The sequence below is a fragment of the Furipterus horrens genome, unplaced genomic scaffold (assembly GCF_987537825.1).
Source record: "Furipterus horrens unplaced genomic scaffold, mFurHor1.1.pri manual_scaffold_1, whole genome shotgun sequence".
Classification (NCBI taxonomy): Eukaryota; Metazoa; Chordata; class Mammalia; order Chiroptera; family Furipteridae; genus Furipterus; species Furipterus horrens.
In genome coordinates this window covers 44468771-44496584 of record NW_028327171.1, presented here as the reverse complement: position 1 = coordinate 44496584, position 27814 = coordinate 44468771, and the positions used below count along the sequence as shown (strand labels likewise).

At 38.9% G+C, this 27814-nt stretch overlaps 1 protein-coding gene across 1 annotated transcript in view; it reads left to right on the top strand.

Annotated features, from left to right (window-relative positions):
• The window catches only part of MCF2L2 (MCF.2 cell line derived transforming sequence-like 2), a 220004-nt gene that overhangs the window by 28924 nt on the left and 163266 nt on the right, over positions 1–27814 (top strand). The window contains exons 2-3 of the mRNA XM_090286049.1: positions 6058–6141; positions 15012–15126. Coding sequence (XP_090142175.1) covers positions 6058–6141; positions 15012–15126 — 199 coding nt within the window. The remainder of the gene's footprint in view (positions 1–6057; positions 6142–15011; positions 15127–27814) is intronic.

The following is a 27814-nucleotide window of genomic DNA, read 5'->3' as shown; positions in this document are numbered from 1 at the left end:
AGTTTGGATGAGCGATAAAGATATTCATAATCCACAGTGGGTCATTAATTAATCTATAAAATATATTTCTGCCTTCATCTCAGCAAAAGCACTATATTGTTATAACTGAGATTTTCACATAATTTGAGCTTTGTTGAGAGCAGTGACCTGAAGTAAATGTGATTTAAGTAAAATGTAATTATGTTTGAGTTCAAAATTTGAATGTTTGAGTAACAAATTGAAAGGAAAAAAGAACAATGACGCTTGGTAGTACTGGACATGATCTTTCACTATATAAGATTCTATATAGCATTCATGCCGCATGCAAGGAAAGATTCGATAAATTAATTGATTTGTCTTTTCTCTTACCTAAGCACTTCCACTGCTCAAATCCTCACCGCTCAAATCTTCACCACCCAAATCCTCCCAGCACTCAGAAGCAGTGTCTGCCCCTGATCCCAGCAGTCGCACAGCTGGCAAACCGTCGTAGCATTTGGATACAGTCACCTTTTCTTGACGATATAGACCCTGAGATATGGAGAAGTATTTCCCTGGGGCCCCAGTGATGTTAAGAGAGGAGGTCTGGATCAGGAGTGACGGAGGCACCCATGTGGTCTTTTACCCATATATTTATGGGAGGGGGGGGTTGTGATGTGTAGAGCTCTCAAAAGTGTGGGGCCTGGGCAGGGGTCACAAGGAAACTTTCTGGGGTGATGGAAATGGTTTATATCTTGATCTGTTTGGTGGTTACATTGCTGTATATATTTGTCAAAAATTTTCAAACTGTACACTTAAGATTTGTGTATTGTACTGCATGGAAATTATACTTCAATAAAGTCCTGTTAGCATAAAAAAATAAAGGCTATCAGAGCATGCGTTTTCTCTACGTGAACTAAAGGGGGTAACACAACTATTTCACATATTCTTTTTTCATATGCCTGCATGCATATTCACAAACACACCACATGCTTTCTTCTTTCTTTCTTTTTAAAAACATTTTGTTTACCTTTAGAGAGAGGGGAAAGGAGGGAGAAAGAGAGGGAGAGAAACATCAATGTGCCAGAGAAACATCAGTTGGTTGCCTCTTGTAAGCTCCCAACCAGGGACTGGCCCACAAACCAGGCATGTGCCCTGACTGGGAATTGAACTGGAAACCTTTCGGTTTGTGGGATAATGTTCAACCCACTAAGCCATACCAGTCAGGGCTCTTCTTTCTTTCTTTCTTTTTTAAAACTGGCTGCAATCTCACCACATGTAGATTTTAATGTCCTTGATATTATGTCTTAAATCTTTATATGTGGACATAGTCTGAATAATTATTCAGTTGGTCCTCAACTAATGACGGTTTGACCTTACACTTTTTGACTTTAAGATAGTCATTTTATGAAAGCAGCATTATTCTGATACTAAAAACAGATAAAGAGGCCACCACAAAAAAAGGAAATTGCAGGCTAATATCCTTGATGAACATAGATGCAAAAATTTTCAACAAAATATTAGCAAACTAGATTCAACAATACATTAAAAGGATTATAGACCATAACCAAGTGTGATTCATCCCAGGGATGCAAAGATGATTTAACATTCATAGATCATATGTCACATTAACAAAATAAAAGATAAAAACCATATGATCATCTCAACAGATGCAGAAAAACATTTGATGAAATTCAATATCATTTTATGATAAAACGCTCAACAAAGTAGGTATAGAAGAAATATACCTCAATAATAAATATACTTTTATTATTAAAGACCATATATGAAAAACCCACAGCTAATATCATATTCAATGGTGAAAAGCTGAAAGGCATTCCTTTAAGATTAGGAACAAGACAAAGATGCCCACTATCACTGCTTTTATTCAATGTAGTACTGGAAGTTCTAGCCACAGCTGTCAAGTAAGACGAAGAAATAAAAGATATCTAAACAGGAAAGGAAGAAGTAAAACTCTCATTATTTGCAGATGACATGACACCAAATATAGAAAACCCTAAAGATGCCACCCAAAAACTATTAGGACTAACAAATGACTTCAGTAATGTTTCGGAGTACAGAATCAATATACACCAATAACAAACAATCAGAAGAAGAAATCAAGAAGAGAATCCCAATTACAATTGTATCAAAAAGTACAAAATGCCTAGGAATAAATTTAACCAAAGATGTGAAAGACTTGTACTTTGAAAACTATAAGACATTGAAGAAAGAAATTGAATGAAATTCAAATAAATAGAAGGATATACCTTGCTCATGGATTGGAATGATTAATATTGTTAAAATGCCTTTACTACCTAAAGTAATATGCAGATTCAACGCAATCCCTATTAGAATACCAATGGCATTCTTCTCAGAACAACTTAATCCTAAAATTTATATTGAGCCACAAAAGACCCTGAGTAGCTAAAGAAATCTTGAGAAAAAAAACAAAGTGGGAGATATCATGCTCCCAGATTTCAAACTCTACTACAAAGCTAAAATAATCAAAACAGTATGGTACTGGCATAAAAACAAATATATAGATAATGGAATAGAATAGAGAGCCCAGAAATAAACTCTTGCCTATATGGTCAAGTAATATATGACAAAGGTAGCAAGGATATACTACAGTGGAGTAAAGGCATTCTCTTCAATAAGTACTGTTGGCAAAACTGGATGGATACATGCAAATAAATGAAATTGGACCATTTTCTTATACCATATACAAAGATAAACTAAAAAAATTGAAGACTTAAATGTTAGAACTGAAACCATAAAACTCCTTGAAAACATAAGCAGCAAGCTTTGACATTGATCTTAGCAATATCTTTTTTGATATATCTCCTCAAGCAAGGGGAACAAAAGAAAAAATAAACAAATGGGATTATATCAAAGTAAAAAGTTTTTGCACAGCAAATGAAAATATCAACAAAATGAAAAGACAACCTACAGAATGGGAGAATAAACTCATGAATAATATGGCCAGTAAAGGGTTAATATCCAAATATATAAAGCACTCCTATAACCACATCAAAAAAACAATCAATCCAATAAAAAAATGGGCAGAGGCCCTGAACTGACATTTCTTCCAAGAGGACATGCAGATGGCTAACAAATGAAAAGATGTTCAACATCACTAATCATCAGAGAAATGCACATCAAAACCACAATGAGATATCACCTCACAGTTGTCAGATTGCTATCATCAATAAATCAACAAATAACAAGGGCTGGCTAGGATGTGGAGAAAAGGAGACCCTGTGCACTGTTGGTGGGAATGTAAATTAGTGCAGCCACTATGGGAAACAGATGGAGATGTCTCAAAAAATTAAGAATAGAGGTACCATATGATCCAACAATTCCACTCTGGGTATTTATCTGAAGAAAACAAAAACACTAATTCAAAAAAAGTAAGCACCTCTGTTTACTGAAGCATTACTAATGATACCCAAGATATAGAAGCAACCTAGATGTCCATCAACAGATGAATGGTTAAAGAAGTAGCATATATACACATACAATGGAATATTATTTAACACCAAAAAAGAGCGAAACCTTGTCATTTGCAGCAACATGGATGGTATTATGCAAAGTAAGTCAGAAAAAGACAAAGCCATATGAACTCAGTTGAATGTGGAATCTAAAAAATACCCAAAATAAGTGAATAGCCAAACCAAACAGAAACAGAATCAGAGATACAGAGAACAAGCTGATAGTTGCCAAAGGAGAGGGGACAAAAAAAATGAGATGGGCATGTACAGCATAGGGAATAGGATCAATAATATTGCATGTACCTTGTAAATGATGACAGGTGGTTACCTAGACTTAGCATGCTATGGACTTAGCATGGTGGTCACTTTATTAGGTATATTAATGTTGAATAACTATCTTGTATACCTGAAATGAGTATAATATTGTATATTAACTTTTAATAAAAATTAAAATAAATAAAAATGAGATGAGGGAAGGGATGATTGGCTTACTCACTTTTGTTTTCCCTTTAACATCTTACCTCTTTAGTTTAAAATGTTTAATTTAAAGCACACCTCAAATAGTGAGGTATAATAATAATGAATTGCATTTATGATCTTAGTTTTCTCTTGGGTCATTGTCTTTTTTTTTTTTTTTTTTTAAGATGTTATTTATTATTCTTAGAGAGAGGGGAAGGGAGGAGGAAAGAGAGAGAAGAACATCAATGTGTTAGGGAAATATCAATCGTTTGCCTCAACTGGGACCAGACCTGCAACCTAGGCATGTGTTCTGATTGGGAATTGAACTGCCAACCCTTTGCTTTGCAAGACAATGCCCAACCAAGAGAGCTACACTAGTCAGCGTAGGGTCATTGTCTCTTAAATGTGTTCCCTCATGTATAAAAAAATAATAACCCAGCTCTATTTTTAAGTATGACACTGGGGGGTTGTTTTCTGAAAACCTCTTTAGCTACATAACTCCTGTTTATACTTAAATTTTTTATGTTGTCGTAATGCTTTAATTGTATTTGAATGTGAACGAGCTGTATAATGAACCCCCATGGACCCATCAATCAGCTTCAACACTTATCCACATTTTGTCAATCTGGTTTCACCTCCCTCCCTGTACATTTCTGGCAGAGAAGAGTGCTGGTGTACACGTATGTTTAAGCAGGTCTCAGACTTCATATAATTTTACTGTGAAATACTTTACTTTGTGTGTCTAACAGAGAAGGCTCTCCCTTTTTGTAAAATAGAACAATAATGCTATTATTGCACCCACAAAAGTAATAATAATGAAGGGGTTCCTTGAATTTTTAATGAATTCAGAGCTGAAAGATTATTGGGATGAAGGAGCTCTGGCCTGAGTGTATACTCTTTCTTCCAGAAAAAAAAATAGAATTCATTGAGGAAGGGTCATGGGGTTTAAGCTGGCACTTGCCCAATCTCTTACATGACTTTCAGAAAGCAAACATGGGAAAGAACTGTTCAGAGCAATGGACATGACCAGCATTTACCAAGTACATTTACCAAGTACCTACTGTACATCTCCATGTACCTCAACTCCTTTAACCTTCACACCAAAGCTGGGAAGTAGAAACCAAGGCTCTAGGAGGAGCTTCTCAAATATAACCTGTGATTGGTCGACATTAGAATATCATAACATCACCCTGACTCCATGCTGAATTAATAGGAGATTCCTGTTTAGTGTTAGTGTACAGGCTACTTGGTTTGTGTCTTAATCTAACCAGATGTTTAACTGTTGTAGAAGTACTAACCAGTTCACTCTTTGAGATTCCCTGGGAAATAGTTAGGTGAGGATAATAATACCTCAGGCAGAGGGAGTGCGAAAATGGCTTCCTCTTCCCAGGCCAGGCCTAAGGGCTCCACTTAGTCTTGCCCTCTCTCTAACCCTCTTCCCCCAAGTGGATAGAATGCAAATCATAGGGGTAGAGGACATTTGTAGATTTGCGCTTGAAAGATTTGAATACTTGCTTTGGAACCCTGTAAACTTTTCTTCAGTAAGGAGCATCTTTAAATAGCAAAATAAAGAAGTGCCTCCTAAAACATGCTTGGCCGTGGGATGAGGCCCCTTGAAGTATTCCAGAGGAGGTGAACAAGAGGGAAGCAAAAGGAAGGAAGGGAGGGAGGGAGGGGAACAAACATCAAAGAACCTTCATAAATCGAGATTGATTTTATGACTCAGCTTGGGATGAACTCTGGTAACTTAAGTTGTTTATATTTAAAATACCCTTCTGCAGACCCAAGGGAGTAAGCAGACACCTATACACCTATACATCTCCCTTGGTAATGAGACCATTCCATCCTAGCAGGTTTACTGTGAAGTTACTGAAGCTTCAACTTCAAGACATAGTCCTTGCATTGACCCCTCCTAAAACCTGGGGAAAACCTCTAGAAATGTGTTCCTGTGCTCACATGTGTAATCTTCAAACCACTTAATGCCCAGATCCACACACACATCTCAGGAATCCAGCTCTCAGGTGAATAATGTGTTCATAACTGCATGTTGACAAGTCCCACATTTCCCTAGTAGTAGAGCTTCCCTTGCTTTTAATTTTCTCTTTGTAATTTGTAAGGATTTAACCTAATTTGTATTTCATTTGTGTAGATGAAATTATGCAACAGGAAATCAGGCCCTTGCTGGCAGTGGATATAATTGAACAACTTCACAGACAATTTGCCATTCTTACAGGTAAGGGGCTAATTCATTTGTATTTCTAAATTTTGTTGGGGGTTCTGCTCGGAGGGCTTAGTTTCTTGTATCTTGGTGAACATTATACTCAAGTATCAGTCATCCCTTGAGGCAGTGGTCCCCAACCTTTTTGGCACCAGGGACTGCTTTCATGGAAGACAATTTTTCCACAGACCGGGGTGCGGGTGTGGGAGGGGGAGGCAGGAGGCAAAGCTCAGGTGGTAATGCCACGGGGGTCTACCAACCTGGAGTAGGGAGGCTCACCCAGACTGGAATGAGCTGAAGACCATCCCACTGGATGAGGGTGGGATTTCATAGATGACATTCCATTTGCTGTTGGGTGCCATTTGATGTCTCAAGGGAGTACATTTCTTTGAGGTTATAAAAGAACAGAGCTGAAGAGATTCTGAGGAAGAGAAAGAAATAAATGCTGACATCAGCTGCCACCATGATGTTCTTCTAAGATCCAACTGTAAGAGTCTTGGTTTTAAGAGTTTATGAACATTGCTGAGGTTGTTTGTTCTCTGAGAGATTTGTCTTTTATTAAGCATTTGATTGGGAAAAGTGGGAGGCTAATATTGATAAAATGCTAGAAATTTTTCTGAGCCTGGGCACAACTCTGAAAAGTTGTCATTACTAGAAACTGTTCTTCCTTATTCACTTAGGGAAGGATGATATGACTTTAATTACTGAAACTGGAGGTATGTACCAAACCCTAAATTATAGTTAGATGAAACTTGGAAGCATGGGATAGTAAGATTAGATGTCCTTAGCACGTATCACAGAGAAATAAGGTGACAAGTCACTCTCCTTATCTTTTATATCTCTTCTGAAAAAAGCAACAAAGCCATCTTAGTTACATCATAGAATATGTAGTTAGTATGGATTTTACTCTACAACATGGGATGTAAAAAAGTCCCATTTCTTTCTCTAAATCATGTTTAATCTGCTCTAAACTCCTATTCTACTGAGTTTAAGGGAAATTTGATCTTCGTCATTCAGATGCCTCTCCCATCCCAGAGTTGTGTGGTAGGTGGGGACATCTTATACAATCCAGAACACCTGGGGAATTCTCTGCTCTTTCCTCCGCATTGGCCACTGTTCACACAGGCCATTCAGAGCTCCGTAAGTACAGGGTCCTTGTTTTTCTTATTTCTTCCTGCATTGCTGTTACAGAACCCCACGGGCTGTTCAGTTATGAGGGGCCCGATTGCCCGCCGCCAGAAGCATAACTCTCAACACCAGAGTTTGGTGAAAAAAAAGATTGTATATTTAAAGATTATGCGGATTTAGATCTGTGGAGTTCCCAGCTTCCTTGCAAAGAAAGCATGGATCTCTCCTCTACCTCTCTGCAATACCTCGTGATTCTCTTTCTCTCCCTTTCTCTTTGTAAATTGCCTAATTCTCCTCTTCTGCCAGCCACGTGGAACTCTCCTCTTTTCTTCCTCCCCAAATGTCTGCCGCCCTCTCCTTAAATCCCTGACTGAGGCCTGTGATGCAGTAGGTGTGGTAACTTGTTCTGACCATTCACAGGACCTTCCACAGGCCTTGCGTATTCACTGCTCATTATTCCTTGGAGCTGTGGAAGAACCGAAGCCATTTACATAATTAAGACCCTAGCTACCAGTCATAGATATGCAAAGGCATCTTGAAAGCTGTTTCCCTTCCCCCATCCTCCAAACCACAGGCTCTGAGGTTTTCTGGGGGACCCCACTCTGTAACATTGCCAGTGCTTAGAACAGACACCGAAACATAATAGATGCTTAGTTCAAAATTATCCAAGTCCTCCTGATCTGTCCTGTGAGGCCCGTGGATTCCCTGCCACCTGTACCTCCAGTCTTGGCCCTGGAGGGAGTGCCCAGCTATCTTCCTGAAGGAGCAGTCTCATAGCTTCCCACAGTGAGCTTAGGATTGTCCAGAAAAAAAGGCAGGATGGGAACTGTACCTGGATTTCTGGCAACTGCTGCTGTTGCCCTACATTACAGAATGCCCCACAGCCAAAGTACTGGAATGAATAATGGGGTGAGGCAGGGTGGGTTCCTACATCTTTACAACAAAACTCTAATGCCTCAGTATATGAGTATATAATTTCACAGTGAGTATGTAGCAAATATATGGTGAGTAATTACACAGTGGCTCATCTGGGGAAGGAGTCCAGTGACTGATTAATTTATACATTTAATGACGCAGAGTGATCTCTTTTGCGTATTATTGAGGTGTTTCTTTTCTGATTTCTTAGAGGTAGAAGAGGAGAAACATAAGCTGGTAATATGCAGCCTTAATAAGGATTTAGATTCAGTGTCAGCTTGGGCTATTTACTTCTCTGAGCCTCTGTTTCCTCTTTTGAATAACCAATGAATGGACTCATTGAAATTGTGAGGATTCAATGACATATGTATGAAAAATGCTTAATATTGCAACTTCTGAAAAAATGTTTGACCTTTTTTCATGACATGTTTTAATCCCATAAAATGTTTATGTTAGGGTTATTTCAAGAAAATAATTTTCAGTATGATAGTTTTTACAGTCAACTGAAGCCACATTCACAGGGACTGTGGTATATAAAACCACAATTAAGTCAGGAAAGGAGTTCATTGCCACTCTTTAATGTAGAACACAGAACTGTGAGAACTCACACCGGACCAAGAGGACACCTCTGTTTTAGCAAAGGCACTTTGACCATGGCAAAGACAACGCTTTCATTTCTGAGCTTCTTTGGTCACCCTATCGCCCCTTTTTATAAGAAAGAATGATGGACTGGCAGTGGTAGCATTTGCCTGTGTAATTGTGGTTATGAAACAGAAATTTCTATGACTAGTTGTTTTCCCATTGCCGTGGCCTCTGTGCAGAGTCCCAGCAGTTTGCCTTTTCCTGATTTGGGCAGGGAGGATGAGGATGTTCCAGCTGCAGGCTTTTCTACAGACTCCACTGAGCTCTGGAAAGAGCCAGAGGCCCCATCAGCCAGGAACACTGAAAGGACAGAATGGAGCCTTTTCCTCACTGAGGCCCCTTTGCTTGGCCTGCTGTGCCCCGTGAATGTGCTCCTGTGGCTGTGGGAGAGCAGGGGCGCCTTGCATGATGCCTGACCCTGATCGGTGGCCAGATGGTTTGAAGCCTCTGGATGGTGAAGCCACCAGCAGGAGTTGGATAGTGACCAGGGCTGGGGCCTCTGGAGGCTCTGACCTTGGAAGAAAACCTGATGTTCCCAGCGAGTTTAGGATATTTCTAAGTTCAGGACTTAGCTAGGAAGCAAGAGAATATAAACAGGTTAGTGTGATGGAAACACTCTAGGATTTTTATTCAGACAATCCTGGGTCCACACCCTAATACAACTCTGAACCTCAGGTTTCTCATCTGTAAAGTAGGTTGTTTTAAGGAAAGTGCCTAGAATGTATCTGGCCACAAGATGACTTAGCATATAGGACTTGTTTGTTTGTTCTTTAAACCACATAACAAGAGATCTGGAGGTAGAAATTCCTGGCTCAACAACATTAAGGCTGACATCTTTGTGGTTCTCTTGATGTTTCTTTTGTTTTTGAAGTCCTGATTACAATATGGCTGCCACAGTTCTGGACATCAAGTCTGTGTCCATAGCGGGAAGAAGGAAAAGGAGCAATGCTGGCTTCTTCTGCTTCTTCTGCCTGAAGAGCAAAAAGTTCCCAGAAGCTCTTGGCAGACTATATCATGTAGCCTTTCCTAGCAGAAAGGCAGTCTGAGAAGGCAAATATTTAGGTTTTTAACCACTGTGTAGATGGTGGTCAGGGAAGAATGGGTTCAGAATAAATTAGCCATTTATCAGTGTTTGCCGTCATGAGGAATTATCTTTTTTTAAAAAATCTGCACCAAAGGACATCTTTTCATTGTGTTTAGAGGGAAGGAGGTAGAGGGAAGGAGGGAGAGAGAGAGAGAGAGAGAGAGAGACAGACAGACAGACAGACATTGATGTGAGAGAGAACCTTCGATTGATTGTCCTCCCGTATGCACCCAACTGGGAAATGAATCCACAACCCAGGCATGAGCTCTGACCAGGAATCAAACCCACAACCTTTTGGTCTAAGGTACAATGCTTCAACTAACTGAACCACACTAGCCAGGGTCCTTTCTTTTTCTTTATTAATCTTTTAGTGGTTATTCACCCCCTTGGAATTATTGTCTAGATTTCCCATCCCCCTCCCTGCCCCGTAACACCTTTAATCTTCTTGAAAATAATTAATAATGAAGACATAAAAATACCCTTAGGGTTGTGGAGTCCCAGTGTTTCCCTCATATGCACGCCAATGGAGCCCAGGATTGGTAGAGGAGGAGTGTCTAGGGGCAAGTGAGAAGTTCTCACCAAGGAAGGGAGAGAGTCAAAACTCACATTTACATCAGAGATGGAGCTAGTCACTTGGCACCTGGGAAATGAGATCCAATGCAAGAAGGTCTAGCGTGGTGCTATTTAATAGAAATATAATGTGATCCACATAGGTATTTTAAAATTTTGTAGCGACAATTTAAAAACCAAAAAGGAACACATGAAATTAATTTTAGAACTATATTTAACCCAATATACATAACATATTATTCAACATGTCATTAATATTCAAAATTATTAAGATACTTAACTTTTTTTGTACTAAGTTTTGGATGTCTAGTTTGTATTTTATACTTACAGCACATCTCAGTTTGGACTGGTCATATTCCAAATGCTCAACAGCCACCTGTATCTCGTGGCCATTGTGGTGGGCAGTACAGGCTACATAAATGGTTCTCAGTTATGTTGTACCAAATGACTGCTTTTTACATGAGATGATTTGTACTGCCTCTTATCATCCTTATATTAAATTTATAGGTACCATAACCTGTAACAAATAGACTTCAGAATGTATAGTGGCTCAAACAAACACAATAGAAATTTAGTTCTTACTCTTGAAATAGTCCAGCATGTATGTTTCTGGTCAGCAGATGACTTTTCTTCATGTGAAGGCTCAGAATGGAGGCTCCTTTTACTTTGTGGCTGTTATTACTATTATCCATTTAATGACCTTCTTTTTATCTGCATCCAGAAAGCAGATGAGGAAAGTGAGCATGCTGCTTCTTAAAAGCCTCAGCTCAGCAACAGCACACACCATGTTCCATTGACTTGAACCTGGCTCAGTTACATAGATGCATTAACAGCAAAGGAAGCTGGGAAATGTAGTGAGCTGTGTGTCCAGAGAGTGGACAGCCACCCCCCTACTTACTCATATACTTTAACATTTTTTTAAAGAAATGTAAGGGAGAACTGCAATGTAAAGGACAAATAAAAGGAAAGGAGGCATAGTAAAATAATACATATTTAAATATGTATTTCTAGTTACACTGGAAGAAAATAATGCAATAGCCAGGTGCTTGCCCCTGTATGTGCATCATCATGAATGTGACAGGCGCAAATGCTGGGTGTGGTATGGGTGATCAGACGCCATGAGTTGCCTCACTGTAGAGATTTTCCAAAATAGTCAGCAATTGTTGATAAAGTTCTGAACAAAATAAAGTATTTTCCCTTAGTTTATAGGATAGTTGCATTCTTGGAAAATTAGTATTTATTAAAACTGTTTAAGAGGACTTTATGATTTGTGACAACATGGGTAGACCTTGGGGGCATTATGCTAATAAGTCAGGCAGAGAAAGACAAATGCCTTATGATCTCTTGTATATTTGAAATCTCAAAAAAAAAGAAAAAAAAAAAGAACTCATAGAAACAGAGAACAGATGGGTGGTTGCCAGAGGTAGGGTTGGGAGGTGAGGGAAATGGGTGAAGGTTGTAAAAGATACAAATTTTCTGTCATAAATAACTGCTGGAGCTGTACAAAATGGTGACAATAGTTAACAATACTATATTGTATATTTAAAAATTGCTAAGAGTGGAGACCTTAAAGTTCTCACCACAAGAAAAAAAGTTGTAACTAAGATGGATGTTAAATAAGCTTATTGTGGTGATGATTTTGTAATATGTACGTAAATCAAATATTTATGTTGTACCCCTAAACTACTGCAGTTTTATATATCAATTATATCTCAATAAAATTGGAAAAATAGGAAAAAACTTTCTGATTATATGTACAACAGTTAGAATCTAGGATCAGATTACTATAAGTGGGTTTTTCACTATACTGAGTTTCTAGTAAGACATTCAGAAATCACATAAGGTGTGGGACAATTCTTTATTATGTAGGACAGATTATTTATCCTAGGCCCTGAGATTTCCAAGGTGCCTCCCAGGGAGTGGAGCTGCCATTTTTTCAGTTAAAATCGGTTCTCTAGAGGAAGGGAAGAGGAAAATAGATCCTAGAAGGCAAACAGCAGTAACTGCCTCATTCTATTCTATTGTTGATCTTCACCATCTTTCTATAGGATTTCCCAGCATTCCAAATTCTCCTCTATATAATGAAGTCTTCATGCCATTTAACGAACAGGTAAAAATTATACTAGGAGAAGTGAAGTTTATTTTACTTAAGTAGCTATTTTATTCAGCTACTAGTTGTTTGTTTTTATTTTTTATTTTATTTTATTGCTGTTCAATTACCGTCGTCCCAATTTTTCCTCCGTTGCTATCCCCTGCCCCACCTCCGCTTCCGACAGTCAATCCTCACCCTGTTGTCCATGTCCATGGGTCCTTTATCCTTGTTCCTTCCCCTGCTTCCCCCCGTTAGCCCCCTCCCCTCTGGCCGCTGTCAGTTTATTCCTTATTTCCATGTCTCTGGTTCTGTGTTGCTCGTTTGTTTGGTTTGAGGTTTTCTTTATCTTCCTTGAATGGGACTTCTTCGGCACACTTTCTTCCTTTTGCACTTCCACGTTTCCTCACAAGGTGGCACCGAATGCCTTGCTGTGTATTGCCCACAACGGTATGGAGGCTCAGGTTTGTTTCTTTAGTGCTTCTGCCTCTTAAGATGAACAACATTCAACAGCAGAAGTCCTCAATTAACCTGGGGAGCAAGGGGGCGAGGGGGAGGGCCTCTCGGCTCTCTGGTGTTCTGTGTTGGTATTAACCAAGATACAAGAAAACTCCACCTATCTTTCTCCACTTGGGTATAAATAGCTTTAATTTATAATTAATGATAAAAGGTGAAATCATTAAATGGTGTAATCATATTCTAATGAATATTTTAGGTTGTTTTCGTTCCCTGAAATGTTTTCGCCATTCTCTTGGCAAATATTGGTTATACTTTAATACAGTATTAAAGCATCTAAATTTAGCCTTACTAGAGATGCAAATTCTCTTAATTTAAGTTTTCTCTTGAATTTCTTATGGTTGTGAAACTGGAAAGAGGAAGAATATTGTTAGGTGAAAGCTGCTGATAGTATCCTGATCTAAATTGTTTTCAGCCTACGTAAAGAGGTAACTCAATCTTGTCAAAGCTTGGTATCTTTGTTTAAACTTTAAATTAAGCATATAGGATTAATAAAGAGGAACTTCCTGGGGAAGCATGACTGGTTATCCAGACACATCTCACACTGTTTCAATCCTTAATGATTAGTCTCCGAGAGCCTAATATTCACACTGATGATATTCACAAGAGGCTTGTGTAGAAAAACCGCAATGCTGGCTTACTCTTGATGTGATACAAATAGTGACATGACACAATGCTCCATCAATCTCAACACATGGGAAGTTCAAGCAGACGACCGCCTAGCCTGGAGGCTCGCGGTCAGGCAAGGTACGTCACGCGCAGAGGCTGCGCGCAACGAGGAGGCGGTCCAGAAAAGATCGAGGCGGAAGCAGCGTCAACAGCAGCAACAACAGCCATCTGCCTTCACCTGTAACAAGTGTGGCAGGGATTGTCACTCCCGAGTCGGACTGCACAGCCATTCTCGGCGGTGCAGATAGACTCTCAAGAAGCTACGCCATCGTCTCTCGAGACGGACGGCTGCCGACGACGAGGGGGATACAAATAGTCATGTTTGTGGCATAGCACACTCTCCCTTGAAACAAAGTTACATGGAAAGTTAGAGTGTACGCAGATGCTTAGCAGGCGTGGACTCAGAGCAGCGGAACGGGTCGATGCGTATAGACTGCTCGTCTTCGCCTCTCTGACCCTCTCTTGTTCTGTAATTTCTTCACTGATTTCCCATACCTATGTTAATCACACAGTCCTCACTAACCACACCCTGCACTGGTTCCTCTTCTGTTAGGTGTGTGAAATACAAGTAATCATTTGTAGTAATTGGCTTCCCTTGGGAGCCATTATTCCTCCCCCCCCCCACAGGATAGGCGGGAAGGTGCGCACAGCACTCCAGCCGCTCCCCCTTTGGCTGGGGCACAGCTTTCCCAATTGACTCCGTCTCGATGCCTTAGTATCACAGTAATTTTTTTACAGCCTTTCTTGGCCAAAAGCAAAACCAAACAGTTAAAACAACTGAAATAAGTCTACAACTCCTAACAACTTAGTAACTGCTTGAAAAAATAAATATATGTAAATGGAAAGAAAAAGTAATACTGAAAATTTCATTCTTAGATAACTAGTTATCTCAAACCTTGGAATCAGACTGATGTCACCATTTTAGCTTTTAATTTAGTGACTACGAAAGTGAAGAGAAATATTATATGTTTGTGTTGGCATTCTTTACTATTCTACCTATGCTAAAATAATTTTTAAAATATTACCTTGTATGCAGTAACTATCTTCAAAGGATTCAAAAATCAAATACAACACGACTGAGCAAGCATGAAGGGGAAGAGACTTGTTCAGCAGCTCAGTGTCAGCCTTCCCACAGGCTCCTCTGACATAAAACAGCTAGAAAAGGGGAGGCCAATACTCATCTCCTGATTTGATATTAGTCAGAGTCCTTTACCTGCAGAGGCATGACATCAAAACATGGAGCTAACATCCTGACCACCATCTTTGTTGCAGGAGGCCGAGGGAAAGACGGTGCCCCTATCATCACTTTTCCAGAGTTTGTGGGGTTCAAACACATCCCAGATGAGGACTTTCTGAATGTCATGACCTACCTGACTAGCATCCCCAGGTGAGCTGAACACAGCCTTCTATTGCCTTCTTAGTCACTGGCTTTATTACACATTTCCCACAAGGCAGGGCTGGGTTGAGATGGAATCTTCCAGGAGCACAGCTCACGCCGGCATGTAACTTGGCCAATTCATCAGTTCCAGGCAAGGGATGTAGAACGAGACTAGAAAACAATGATGAATGCGCATCAGTTTTGTTCATACTGTGCACATAGGAGGTAATTAATAAACATTGTTGAGTGAATGAAACAGCTGAGGCTGTCTTTGTTCCTTCAGGTTCATTGCTCTAGGTTAAGTTGATTCTGGCTTCCTGGGGCCTGTTGTCTGGGACACATGGCCATTGCCCAAGGAACTCTAGTCATGTTAGGAGTTATCTCATTTAGCTCCCTTAAAGAAGGAATTCAGGGGGGGGCATATTTTTATAATTGTCATTGTCATATGGAGGAAACTGAGGCACACAGCAAGGACACTGAAAGGCCAGGAATAAACACTGTGTTATAGCAGAGACCATGGCGGTGATGTTTTTGGGCAATTGCTACTTCCACCCTCTGCAGCCCATGTCTCACATCTTTATGCCGATTGAGTTAATAAATACCCAGGTCTCCAAGGGATGGAGTGTGGGACAGAGTTTATATTGGTAACAATTATTTTACAGACAGAGACAGAGCTGGGAGTAGGGTCCAGACACACTGCTTGGACAGTGCTGTGTCTGCTCTCCAGGAGAGCAGACTGGCCCCACCCTCCATGGGTTTATATTGCTTATGATATAATCTCTTAACTGCTGTGTGGTTTGGAATTTACACAACAGCTGTGTGTGTGTGTGTGTGTGTGTGTGTGTGTGTGTTACTGTGCTTGCTTTTCATCTGCTACCTATGTTTTAGAGGTAAACGCCAGTTTTGTGTTTTTTACCCTTCTTACTTTCTGAGAGAAGACTATGGGTTTATTTCTAATGTACTTCTTCAAAGTTGAGTACTTGGATTCTGTTTCACCACTTGCCTTCCTCTCCTCCTCCCATCTACATGTGGGCTGTGCATTGTGCAGTCATGTGAGGATTCGGGGCTTTGTTGGTTTCGGGGGAAGGACACTGAGCTTGGCTCATGATGTTCTCTCTGTAGGAACACCTTTCCAACCCTCCTAGGCCTGGCTAACTCCTAGGCATTCATGAGCCTCCAGTCTGATGTTGTTTCTTCAAGGAGACTGTCCCTGGCCCCAGTTCCGCTCTCCCAGACTCTTTATTTCCACAGAAGCCAAAGCTCACTCCTTATAAACACTGTAGTAGATGAAAATGATTCCTGCCTCTTCCATTAGACTGTGCTTCCCTTTTTCTTTTCTTTTTCTCTGAAATTGTAGTGCTAGCACAGTGCCGAGCACATAATAGGTTCTCAAGAAGTAATGTTGGTAGAACTTCCAGTTCTGATATAATTCATTTCAATCGAAAGGTGAGAAGGAGGTGGGAGGTGAGGGAAATGGGTGAACCTCCCAGATTATAGGAAGTTGAACTTGGTCTTCCTCTTTGGCCCAGTTGCATCCAAAACAATCACCCATCAGTTTTGCACCTTCTCCTTCTGTAGGGAGCAGCAAGAATGACAGAGAGCAGGGACATGGGCAACAGGTGAACATGACCCCCCCCCCCCCCTTGTATTTGTTTTAATCTCACTGTCTAATTTTACTGAATCCCAGGATGCAGTCGTGTGCTCATTGAAACAGGTGATTTTCATCTTGTACTTGCAGCCTTTTCCAAGGCACACCGAGGGCCGTACCTTGAATGTCATCTGAACCAGGGTAGAAAGAAGCATCAAGGGGTAGAAACCCTTATCATCCCTGAGAGGGGGGAGGTGGGACAAAATAAGGGCCTGCTCTTTGGGCCTGATTTCCTTTTTCTGCTCTATGTTCGTTGTATAATTGCTGGTGAACTTGGGAGCATTTTCCCTTTAGAGAGAGTGCCTGCTTGACCAGTCACTCCTCTTTCTTTTTCCTAGCGTTTGCTCATACCCTGTCGCTGACCCAGCCCTTGGTTTCAACATAAAACGGAGACAACAAGTAAGGCCTGAAAGGGGAGTTTGACCTGATTGTCCAGGTTCTATTTCAGGTTCCTATTTATCAAAATTGGCATCTTCCTAAATGTTACAGTGGTTTCCAGGCACCAGAGCCCTTCTCAGGTTGCAAAATGTTTATGGGCAGTTAGCAGAGGGCTGGGGACATAGAACCAGGAAGAACTGATGCAGCCAAAGAGAAGAATGACAAGACAGGGGCACCCTGTTCACTTATTACTTAGATATATTGCTTTCCTCTTCCCTGCCTTATTCATTTCTGCTTTTATCTTTCATATCTTCTTTCTTGTGCTTTCTTTTGGTTTCCTTAATTTTTGTCATTTTTTGAGTTGAAAATTATATTTATTTTCATTTATTTTATTTTATTGATATAAATGTTTAAGGTTATGAGTTTTCTCTGATCTCTGCTTTAAATGTATTTCATTAATTCTGATATGTAGTATTTGTATTATTTGTATTATCACTGTATTTTAGAAATTCTGTAATTTTATTTTACATTTCTTTCTTTACTGAAGAGTTGTTTAATAGAAGGTTTTTTGATGTTCAGGTTTTTTCTTTGTGGCCTTGAATCAGGATAAATTTTTGTGGATATTCCATGTGTGGTTGAGAAGAAGATGGGCCCTCTATTATTAGGATGTAGATTTCAACACATATAACCTTATGGGTGTGCTGTCTGCTCTGTCTTATACTGAAAGTGGTGTATTAAAATCTCCTGTGTAAAGTATATTTCTGTCTCCTTATACCTCCTTTCATTTCTGCTTTAAAAAGTTGGTTGTTATGTTATTTGGAGCACAGATATTTATAGCTATTATATCTTCATTGTGAATTGTGACTTTTAGCATCAAAAAATGTTTCTTGTTATGTTTAATGCTGAAATTAGACCTGAATTCCTGGAACCCAGGTCTGATGCTTAAGAAGTCCCTGTTTTAACATATAATCTTTTACTCTCTGGTTTGTTAGTTTTCAACACTATCCTTTGATTCCCACCTCTTGCCTCTACAACAGTCAAAGACCTTATTATTTTCTCTTCTCTCTTTTCTTCTTTCATCTTTTAACTTGGATTATTTCTATATGTTATTGTTCCATCATCTTTAGTATTAGACCTACCATTAAATATATTAAATTAATCTCTTTGCTGAGTTTCTCTAAGTTATCTTTTGATTGGATCTTTACTGAATTATTCAAAAAGGACTCATAGGTACAGAACTTTCTGAATTTTTACATGTTTATAACTTTTTATATTATCTTAATACCTGAAAGCCAGCTTGTCAGGGTATAAAATTCTTGGTTCACACTTTTTGGTCATGAATTTTTATAGAATGTTGTTCAATTCTTGCCATGATTTTTATATTACTTTTGAGAAGTATGATACCTGTCTGTTTTTTTTATCCTAGTAAGTTATTTTATCTTTTTGCCTTGAGGTGCTTAGAATTTTTACTTGATTCTTAAAACCTAACAGTTTTACTAAGATATGTCTTAGAGTTGATTTCTCAGATCAATTTTCCCAGGTGCCTGCTAGGCCCCTTCAGGTACATGCAGACTCAGGCCTATTTTCTGTTTTTGTAAACTTTTCTTGGATTATATTTGTAAAGATTATTTCTGTCCCTATGTTTTGTTTTTAGTCACTAAGAACTTCAAATATAAGTACATTGGCTCTTTTTTGTCTGGCTTTAATTTCAACCACTTTCATTCTGACCTTTTTTTTACTGTTTTCTTTTTTTCCCCCATTTTGATTCACTTATTTGTTTTCTTTATGTTACTCATTGTCCCTTATTAAATTTTTGTTCAAACACGTTCTCCCTGTGTATCTTTTAGACTTCATTTCTTATAATATTTTTATTTTTCTGACTATAACAAACTCATTTTATTTCTTCTTTTCTTTATATAGTAAAAAATCCATTTCTGTTGTTAGTCTTTGAGCTTTTTATTTAAAGTCTTCTCCCCTTATATACCTAAATGCTTGTTTGTAATTGTTTGGAGAGCAGTGTTACAGTGATTATTTTTTTTTCCTTAATGACTAATTTTTTGGAGGAATTTTCATTACTTAAAATATTTTCATAAAATAGTCTCTTTTAGAGTAGTTTTAAGTTCACAACATTGACTGGAAAGTTCAGAAACTTCCCATCTACTCCCTGCCCTACCCCCCACCCCCGCCAGGGCAAATCTCCCCACCATTAACATCCCATACCAGAGTAGTACATTTTTAAAATTGATGAGTCCACATGGACACACCATTGCCACCCAAAGTCCATAGTTTATATTAGGGTTCACTCTTGGTGTTGTACATACTGTGGGTTTAAACAGATGTATAATGACTTGTATTCACCATTACAGTATTGTACAGTGTAGTTTCACTACCCCCAACATTCTTTGTGCTCTGCCTGTTCATCCTGCCCACACTCAACCCTTGGCAACCACTGATCCTTTATTGTATTCATAATTTTGCTGTTTCCAGGATGTTACATAGCCCTTTAAGATTGACTTCTTGTTCATACACACAGACCCAGGGCAAGTCCTGAGACTGAAAACTCTACTCCACAAGTGGATGTCAGGGAAAGACTGAAGAAAAAGACAGGCTACTTCAGTCTGGTAATTAACAGCATTTTTTTCGAGGAAACTTACATATGAGGTGCATCTTGAGCAGTGACAAGATGAAGCGAATATCCTCCATGCTGTTTGTCAGGTGCTCAGGAATGTTATGGATGGAGGGAATACTGGTATGTGACCCATCCCAGATAAGGCAAAATGCCTTACAGGCTTGTGTGTGTCAGGACAACAGCCAGCTTTAGAAACCAGCACACCATGGGGCATAGGGAAGAGATCGATCAGATGGTCTCTGTGGGGATTTACAGGACACAATCTCTAGCCTGGTGCAGATCTAGCACGTGAGTCTGACAGCTGTCACGTCATGAAACAGTCTCTCTTCCACACTTCTTTCTTTTAGTGATACGCATTTATGTTTCCTCTCTGTCTTTTCATTACCTGATAGCTCATTTTGTTTTAGTACTGAGTAATATTCCATTGCCTGGATGCACCAAAATTTATCCATTCACCTATTGAAGGACACTTGGTTGCTTCCAAGTTTTGGTAATTACGAGTAAAGTTGCTGTAAACATCCATGTGTGAATTTCTGTGTGGACATAAGTTTTCAATTCATTTAAATAAATACCAAGGAGCACACTTGCTGGATCAAATGGTACAAGTATGTTCAGTTTTATAAGCAACCACCAAATGGTCTTCCAAAGCAGCTGTACCATTTTGCATTCCCACCAACAATGAATGACAGTTCTTGTTGTTCCACATCCTTGTCAGTGTTTGGTATTGACAGTATTTTGAATTTTGGTCATTTTAATAGGCATGTCATGGTATTTCATTGTTGTTTTAATTTGCAATTCCTTAATGACATGTGTTGTTAAACATCTTTTAATATGCTTATTTGTCATCTGTATATCTTTCTTGGTGAGGTGTTTGTTTTGATTTCCTGCCCATTTTTAAATTGGGTTGTTTGTTGCTTCCTTAGTGTTGAGTTTTAAGAGTTTTCTGTATAATTTGATTAACAGTTTTTTTAAATCAGATATGTCTTTTGTGAATTTTTTTCTAATTTATGGCTTGTGTCCTCATTCTCTGGTTAAAAAGTTTTTATTTTTATTTTATTTTTTGCCCTCTTTATAGTAACACCCTATAAATTAATACTGCTTACATCTCTGCATTTAGTGGACAGCATTGGTGGTTGGAGGTTGTTTCCAAGATTCTTAGTTCAATAATACCATCTTTTGTTAGTATATCTAAATACAATTTATTTTATTAATGATCTAGAACACTTTTTTTGGAAGTTAAGGGTGGGGGTCTTTGTCCTTGATTTTTGTTTTGTTTTGTAGAGTTTATCTCTTGCATCTTTTTGCCTTTATCATACAGTCACTACTTCTCCTTTCATTTCCTTTTCTCTTTGAGAAGCTTTGCCTTTTCAAGACTGCCTTTTGAGTCCTTTCTAGTTAGTATCCTAATATATCAGGGCTATTTTTCAATATCTTTGCACTGAGGGTAGACTTTTTTTTTTTCTTCTGACGGTGGTTTTATCTTAATTCCCTCTTTTCTGAGAAATAAAGCCAGTAAGGGATGTATGATAATTTTATATTCAATTTATCTCGACTGGGCAAAGGGAGTCCCAGATATCTGGTAAAATGTTATTTCTGGGTGTGTCTGTGAGGGTGTTTCTGGAAGAAATTAACATTCGAATTGATGAGCTGAGTAAAGCAGCTTGCCTTCTCCAAGGTGGGTGACTATCACACAGTCTCTCAAGTACCAGAATAGACCAAAAAGGTGTAAGAGGAGTGAAGTCTTTCTCTGCCTGAGCTGAGACATCTTCTGCATTGTTTCCTCACATGCTTGCTTTAATCTCATGCTTTGTTCATGATGGCTCCTAAGCGAACAAAATCTACTGCTAATGTCTGTAAGATGCCATGTTGAGTGATTGACATGGAAAAAAAATGATTAAGAACTACAAAGGTGGAAAATCGGTGATGGTTATTGCTCATCAGTCAGGCATGTCCATTCCACCATAGCTATGACCTTGAAGAACAAGAGCAAAGTGATGGAAGCTGTGAATGAATCTGTGTCCTTGAAGGCAATGAGACTAACATAAATTAGAAAAGTGACTCTATCTAGCCTGGAGAAACTTCTAATGACCAGACACAGAAGCATATCCCTCTCAGCACGATGACGATCACAGCCAAAGTTAGAAGTTTGTGATGTTGAAAGAGAAGGCTAAACCTGACTGCAATGTTGAATTTACTACTAGTGCTGAGTGGTTTAAATGATTCAAGAACTGTTATTTGTTACATGATGTGAAAGTGAGAGGTGAGTCTGGGTGCTGATGTGAAGGCAGCTGAAGAATTTTTGGAAGCTCTACATAAACTTATTGTGGATGATAATTAGTTGCCAGAGCAAATTTTCAATATGTACAAAAACTTTCAATTCTGGAAACAGATGCCTAAAAGGACTTTCATCCATCTGGAGGCCAAGTCAATGCCAAGTTTCAAGGCTTTTTAAGGATAGGATAATAGCCTTGCTTGGGGACAATGTTGCAAGCTACAAATTGAAACCTTTCATAACTTGGCACAGTGAGAACCCCAGGACCTTCAATCATATCAGTAAGTACACACTGCCAGTGTACTACAAGAGCAATAAGAAGTCATGGATAGCACCCCATTGATATCAATGGATAGATCATCCAGACAAAATCAGTAAGGAAGTAGTGGCCTTAAGTGACACATTAGACCAGATGGACTTAATTCTTATTTTTAGGATAAATCACCCAAAAGCAGCAGAATATACATTTTTCTTAAATGCACATGAAACATTTTTTTCAGGCTAGATCACATGTTAGGCCAGAAAACAAGTCTCAGTAAATTTCAGAAGATTGGAACCATATCAAGTATCTTCTCTGATAATAATGGTATAAAACTAAAAATTAGTTATAAGAAGAAAACTGAAAACACAAACAAATAGAGGCTAAATAACATCTTATTAAATAATGAATGGGTTGACAATGAGATCATGGAAAAAACCCAAAGATACCTTGAGACAAATGAAAATGAAAATACAAAAACCCCAAATCTATGGGATATAGCCAAAGCAATTCTAAGAGGAAAATTTATAGCAATATAAACCTACCTTAAGAAAAAAGAAATATCTCAAATAAACAATCTAACCATACACCTAAAGGAACCAGAAGAAAAAACAAAACAAAACTAAAAACAAAGCCCAAAGTTAGTAGAGGGAAGGAAGTAATAAAGATCATAGCAGAAATAAATGAAATAGAATTTAAAAAAATAGAAAAGATTGATGAAACCAAGACCTGGTTCTCTGAAAAGATAAACAAAATTGATAAAACTTTAGCCAGACTCCTCAAGACAAAAGAGAAAGACAAAGGTCAGACAGAGAAAGACAAAAACCATATGATTTCACTTACATGTGGAATCTAAAAAACAAAATAAATAAACAAACAAAACCAAAACAAACTCATAGATACAGAGAACAAGTTGATGGTTGCCAGATAGGAAGGGGGTTGGGGGAAAGGATTCAAAAGGGGAAGGGATTAAGAAGTACAAATTGCCAGTTATAAAAACAGTCATGAGTATGTAAAGTACAGCATAGAAGATAAAGTCAGTAATGTTGTTATAACTATGTATGGTGTCAGATGGGTACTAGACTTACCAGGGTGGTCATTCCATACGTTATATAAATGTCTAATCACTCACTATGTTGTACACCTGAAATTAATGTAATATTGTATGTCAACTATAATTGAAAAACAAAATGAGAAGTCATGGGTGGCCCAGCTCCCTCTTCCAAGCTGCCCTCCCAAATTGCTATGTTACCAAAATGGGTAGAGAATGACATACCTTGTAACATTTTACTTATTGTAAAATGCTCCCAGTTATCTTCCTTTTATTGGTGATCTTTATCCAGATATCAGAGTGCTGTTCCTTCCTCAAAACACCACCTTTTTGATCCAACCAAGAAATCAAGGAATGATAGCAGCTTTTAAGGCCTTCTACCTGAGGAGGACCTTTGCTCAGACTATTGCTGTAACTGAGGAAGACACTGATGTAATTCTGGAAGGATTACATCTATATCAAGAACCTTGCTTAGGTTTAGGGTGATGTCACCAAGGACTGTGTGAATAGCAAGTGTAAGAAGACACTCAAGAGGTTGTTCATGACTTCAAAAGATTTGCCAAGAATGAGAAGGTTGCCAAAATCAACAAGGCTGTGGTTGAGGTGGCCATCAACATCTTAAAGCTGTGTGTGGATGAGGATGACTTGGGGGGCTCCTAAGCATGGTTCCTAAGGAATTGACTAATAATGAGTTACTGAAACTGGAATGGACTCACAAAGATGAAGAATAGGCAAGGGAAAAGGACACTGCAGGAGAAAGAAGAACCTCTAGAAAATTCACACTGAAGGGGTTAGCAGAAACTTTTGCAGAGCTCAACAAGCTCTTTAAAAAGTTTGAGAACATGGACCCCACCAAGAGGTTTTCATTCATAGAGAGGAATGTTTGTGGTGCATTATCTGCTTGCAAGCATATCTGTGATGATAAAAAGAAACAAACCAAGCAGGCCACCATGCACATATTTATGTAAAGTGACACCTCCTCAGAAAGAGCCTGGGGCAGGGCCTTCAGGAGGTGTTCCAGAAGGAGGCATTGTTATCATAGGAGATGACAACAGCATGGGTGTTGCTGCCCTGAAGACTTTCCAGTAGGACCAGCTGTGATGTGGACAAGGAAGGCAGTGATTAGTCTAGGCCTCACCCTGTGTAGGCCTGGACTCATGTGTGTGTTTTGTATTAATTTTTAGCAAAATAAATAAGTAAATAAGAGTAAGAAGTAAAAAAAAAGAAATAGGAAAAAGCTTATAAAATAAAGATATAAAGGGAATATTTTGTGCAGCTGTATAAGGTATTTGTGTTTTAAGCTAAGTATTATTATAAGAGTCAAAAAAAATTTAAATATTTATAAAGTAAAAATGTTACAATCAACTAAGGTTAATTTATTATTGAAGAAAGAAAAATAATTGTTTATAAGTTTAGTGTAGCCAAAGTGTGCAGTGTTTATAGAGCCCACAGTCAAGGACAGTGATGTCCCCGATTTTCAGTCAGTCACCACTCACTCACTGACTCACCCAAAACAACTTCAGTCCTACATAGTTGTAGTACTTATTTTTATAACATATTTTACTGTAATTTTTCTGTGTTTAGATACATAAATACTTGCCATTGTGTTACAATTGCCTGTGATATTTAGCACAGTAACATGTTGTATGGGTTTGTATCCTAGGAGCAATAGTCTATACCGTATAGCCAAGGTGTGGTAGGCTATACCATCTAGGTTTGTGTAAGAGCACTTTATGATGTTTGCACAATGATGAAATTGCCTAACCACACATTTTTTCCAGAACATATCCCTATTGTCAAGGGAGGCATGACTGTCTAGCAAAAGATGAGGTAAGGGGAAGTTTCAGGTTTGGAGAGCAAAGGGAAGCTATAGTGATGATTCTGAGATAGTCAAGAGATTAAACTAATTGTCCCCCTCTATGTCCATTCTTAATTTGAGATCATTTCATAACCTCATTCATACACTGTAAAAATTATCAGCTGAATTTGCAGGAGTACATCAATAGTCCCTGGGCACTTGACATCACTGTATTGAATTAGTGGGGTACAGAATGATAAAGTTGGAAGGAGTGTTGAGACATGCTTCTGCCAGCCCACTGTTTTGCAGATGAAGATGCCAAGAATATCATAAAACCAGAAAGCATTATGAATTTTTTACTTCTGAAGTTATAATATTAAAAAACAAACAAATAATAAGCCATAGGTCAATCATTTTTACTCCTATATGAGGAACAACATTGAGTCCTGCTCTTCTGAAGGGAATTTCTGAGACTACTGAAGATCACAGAGTAACTGTCAATAAACACAAATGATCCTAAAGACTAGTTTGATTTCCTTCAGTAAGAAGTCCCATAAGCAGTATGCCAGTGACCTTCATATCAGTGTTTGGAATTAGGTATTTGAATTATGCTTGTGGTTTTCCTGGGACTGTCCCATGTTTAGCACTGGAAGTTCCCCAGGAAACTCTTCAGTCCCGGACAAACTGAGATGGTCGGGCGCCCTACATTTGACTCAGTTCTCATGGCAAGTTCTTTTTTCATGACTTGAATTTGTTTGGCTCTTTCGGTTTTTAAACTGAGTTACAATTTACATATAGTATACAGATCTCAACTGTATGACTCAATGAATGTTTACCTGTTTATATACCATGTAATTTTTAAAAAATAGCACATTCACCATAAAACTCTTCCAGTATTTTTGGGTCAGAACACATTTATCTCTTTCTTCTGTGTTGTCTGCTCTTAAACAAATCTGAGCTTTTAATATCAGATGCTGATGTTTTGTAATTATAGAAGATCTATTTGATTCTTTATTATAGATTTTAATTATTCTCTATTGAAATAATACATCTTTTCATCCATTTTTTTACTTTTCCTTTTTCTTTAGCACATTGATCATAGTTATTTTGAAGTTTTTGTCTGCTAACTACCAGAACATCTTTGAGACTGTATCTATTGACTTTTTTCTCTTGATTATTGGTTGCTCTTTCATGCTCCTCTGCAGTTCTGTTAATTTTTTGTTTTATGCTGGATATAGTGGATGATATGTTGTGGAGGCTTATCTGCTTACAAACAATATTGAATTTTGATTTTCCAGGCTGATAAATTACTGGTGAATCACCTTGATCTTTCTGAGTACTGGTTTTAAGTTTTCTTAGGGAAACTCCATTTCTGTTTTGTCCTTACTCTTAAGAGTGTGACCTTAGGACTTCCGGCCAAGATGGAGGCTTAGACGGACGCGCTAGGTCTCCCTCTACAACTAGAGAGGAATACAACTACTTCAAAACAAAGGATAACTAGAAATTCCAGAAAATAAAACTACATGGAAGCCCAACATATGAAGTTATAAACCAGCGGCGCTCTTTGGGCAGGTAGGACGAGCGAAAGGGGGCGGAGCTGTTTGCGGTCGCACCTGGGACAGCGGCGGGGAGAACAACCCTGGCTGCAGTCGAACCCCCGGCAGCTCGCGACCCCAACGCTGGGGAAAGCAGCCACCACATCACCTTGAACAGTGAGGCCCAGGGGGGCGGGAGGACGGATCCCGGTCTCCTAGCGGAATAAATGTGTGAATCCATCTTGGACCCCCGCCCCCAAAGAAAGAAAGCGCCACAGGGCTGCGAAATAGGTCGCGGATAGGCACCGGTCGCTGGATTGTGATGACTACACAGGCACTGCCCCCGACAGCCGGCCCAAGAAAACAAAACGCATCTGTCAAAATGAGGCAGACAACTATAGAAATCCCGGTGGCACAGCTCACCAGGCAACAGATGGAGAACCTGACAGATGAACAGATAAGAAACCTGTCAGATGATCAGTTCAGGGCCATTGTTATCAGGTGGCTTACAGAATTCACAAAAGATTTGGAAAAAGATGAGAAAGAAGCGAAAAACACTCATAACGAAAGGAACAAAACCACATACGAGACAGATGGTGAGGAAATAAAATCCAGAGTTCATTTCAACAAACCGGAATATGGAGAAGGAACAAGCAGTCAAACAATGCAGCGAGAGGAAATGGGAAGCAACGATGAGAGGATCAGAAACCTCTGGGACAGCTATAAAAGGCCCAACATAAGAATCATTGGTTTGCCAGAGAGCGAGGAAGATGAACTAGAACTTGAAAAATTGAGTGAAAATATAATAAAGGAGAACTTCCCAGACTTGGGGAAGGAAATAGACTTACAGGTCCAGGAAGCACAGAGAGTTCCAAAAAACTGGACCCAGGGAGAACCACTCCAAGACACATTATAATCAAAATGTCAAAAATTAAAGATAAAGAGAGAATCTTAAAAGCAGCAAGAGAGAAGAAAAGAATTATGTACAAAGGGGTCCCAATTAGACTATCAGCTGACTTCTCAAGGGAGACCCTGCAGGCAAGAAGGGACTGGCAAGAAATATTCAAAGTAATGAAAATCCAAAACCTACAACCACGAATACTCTATCCAGCGAAATTGTCATTCAG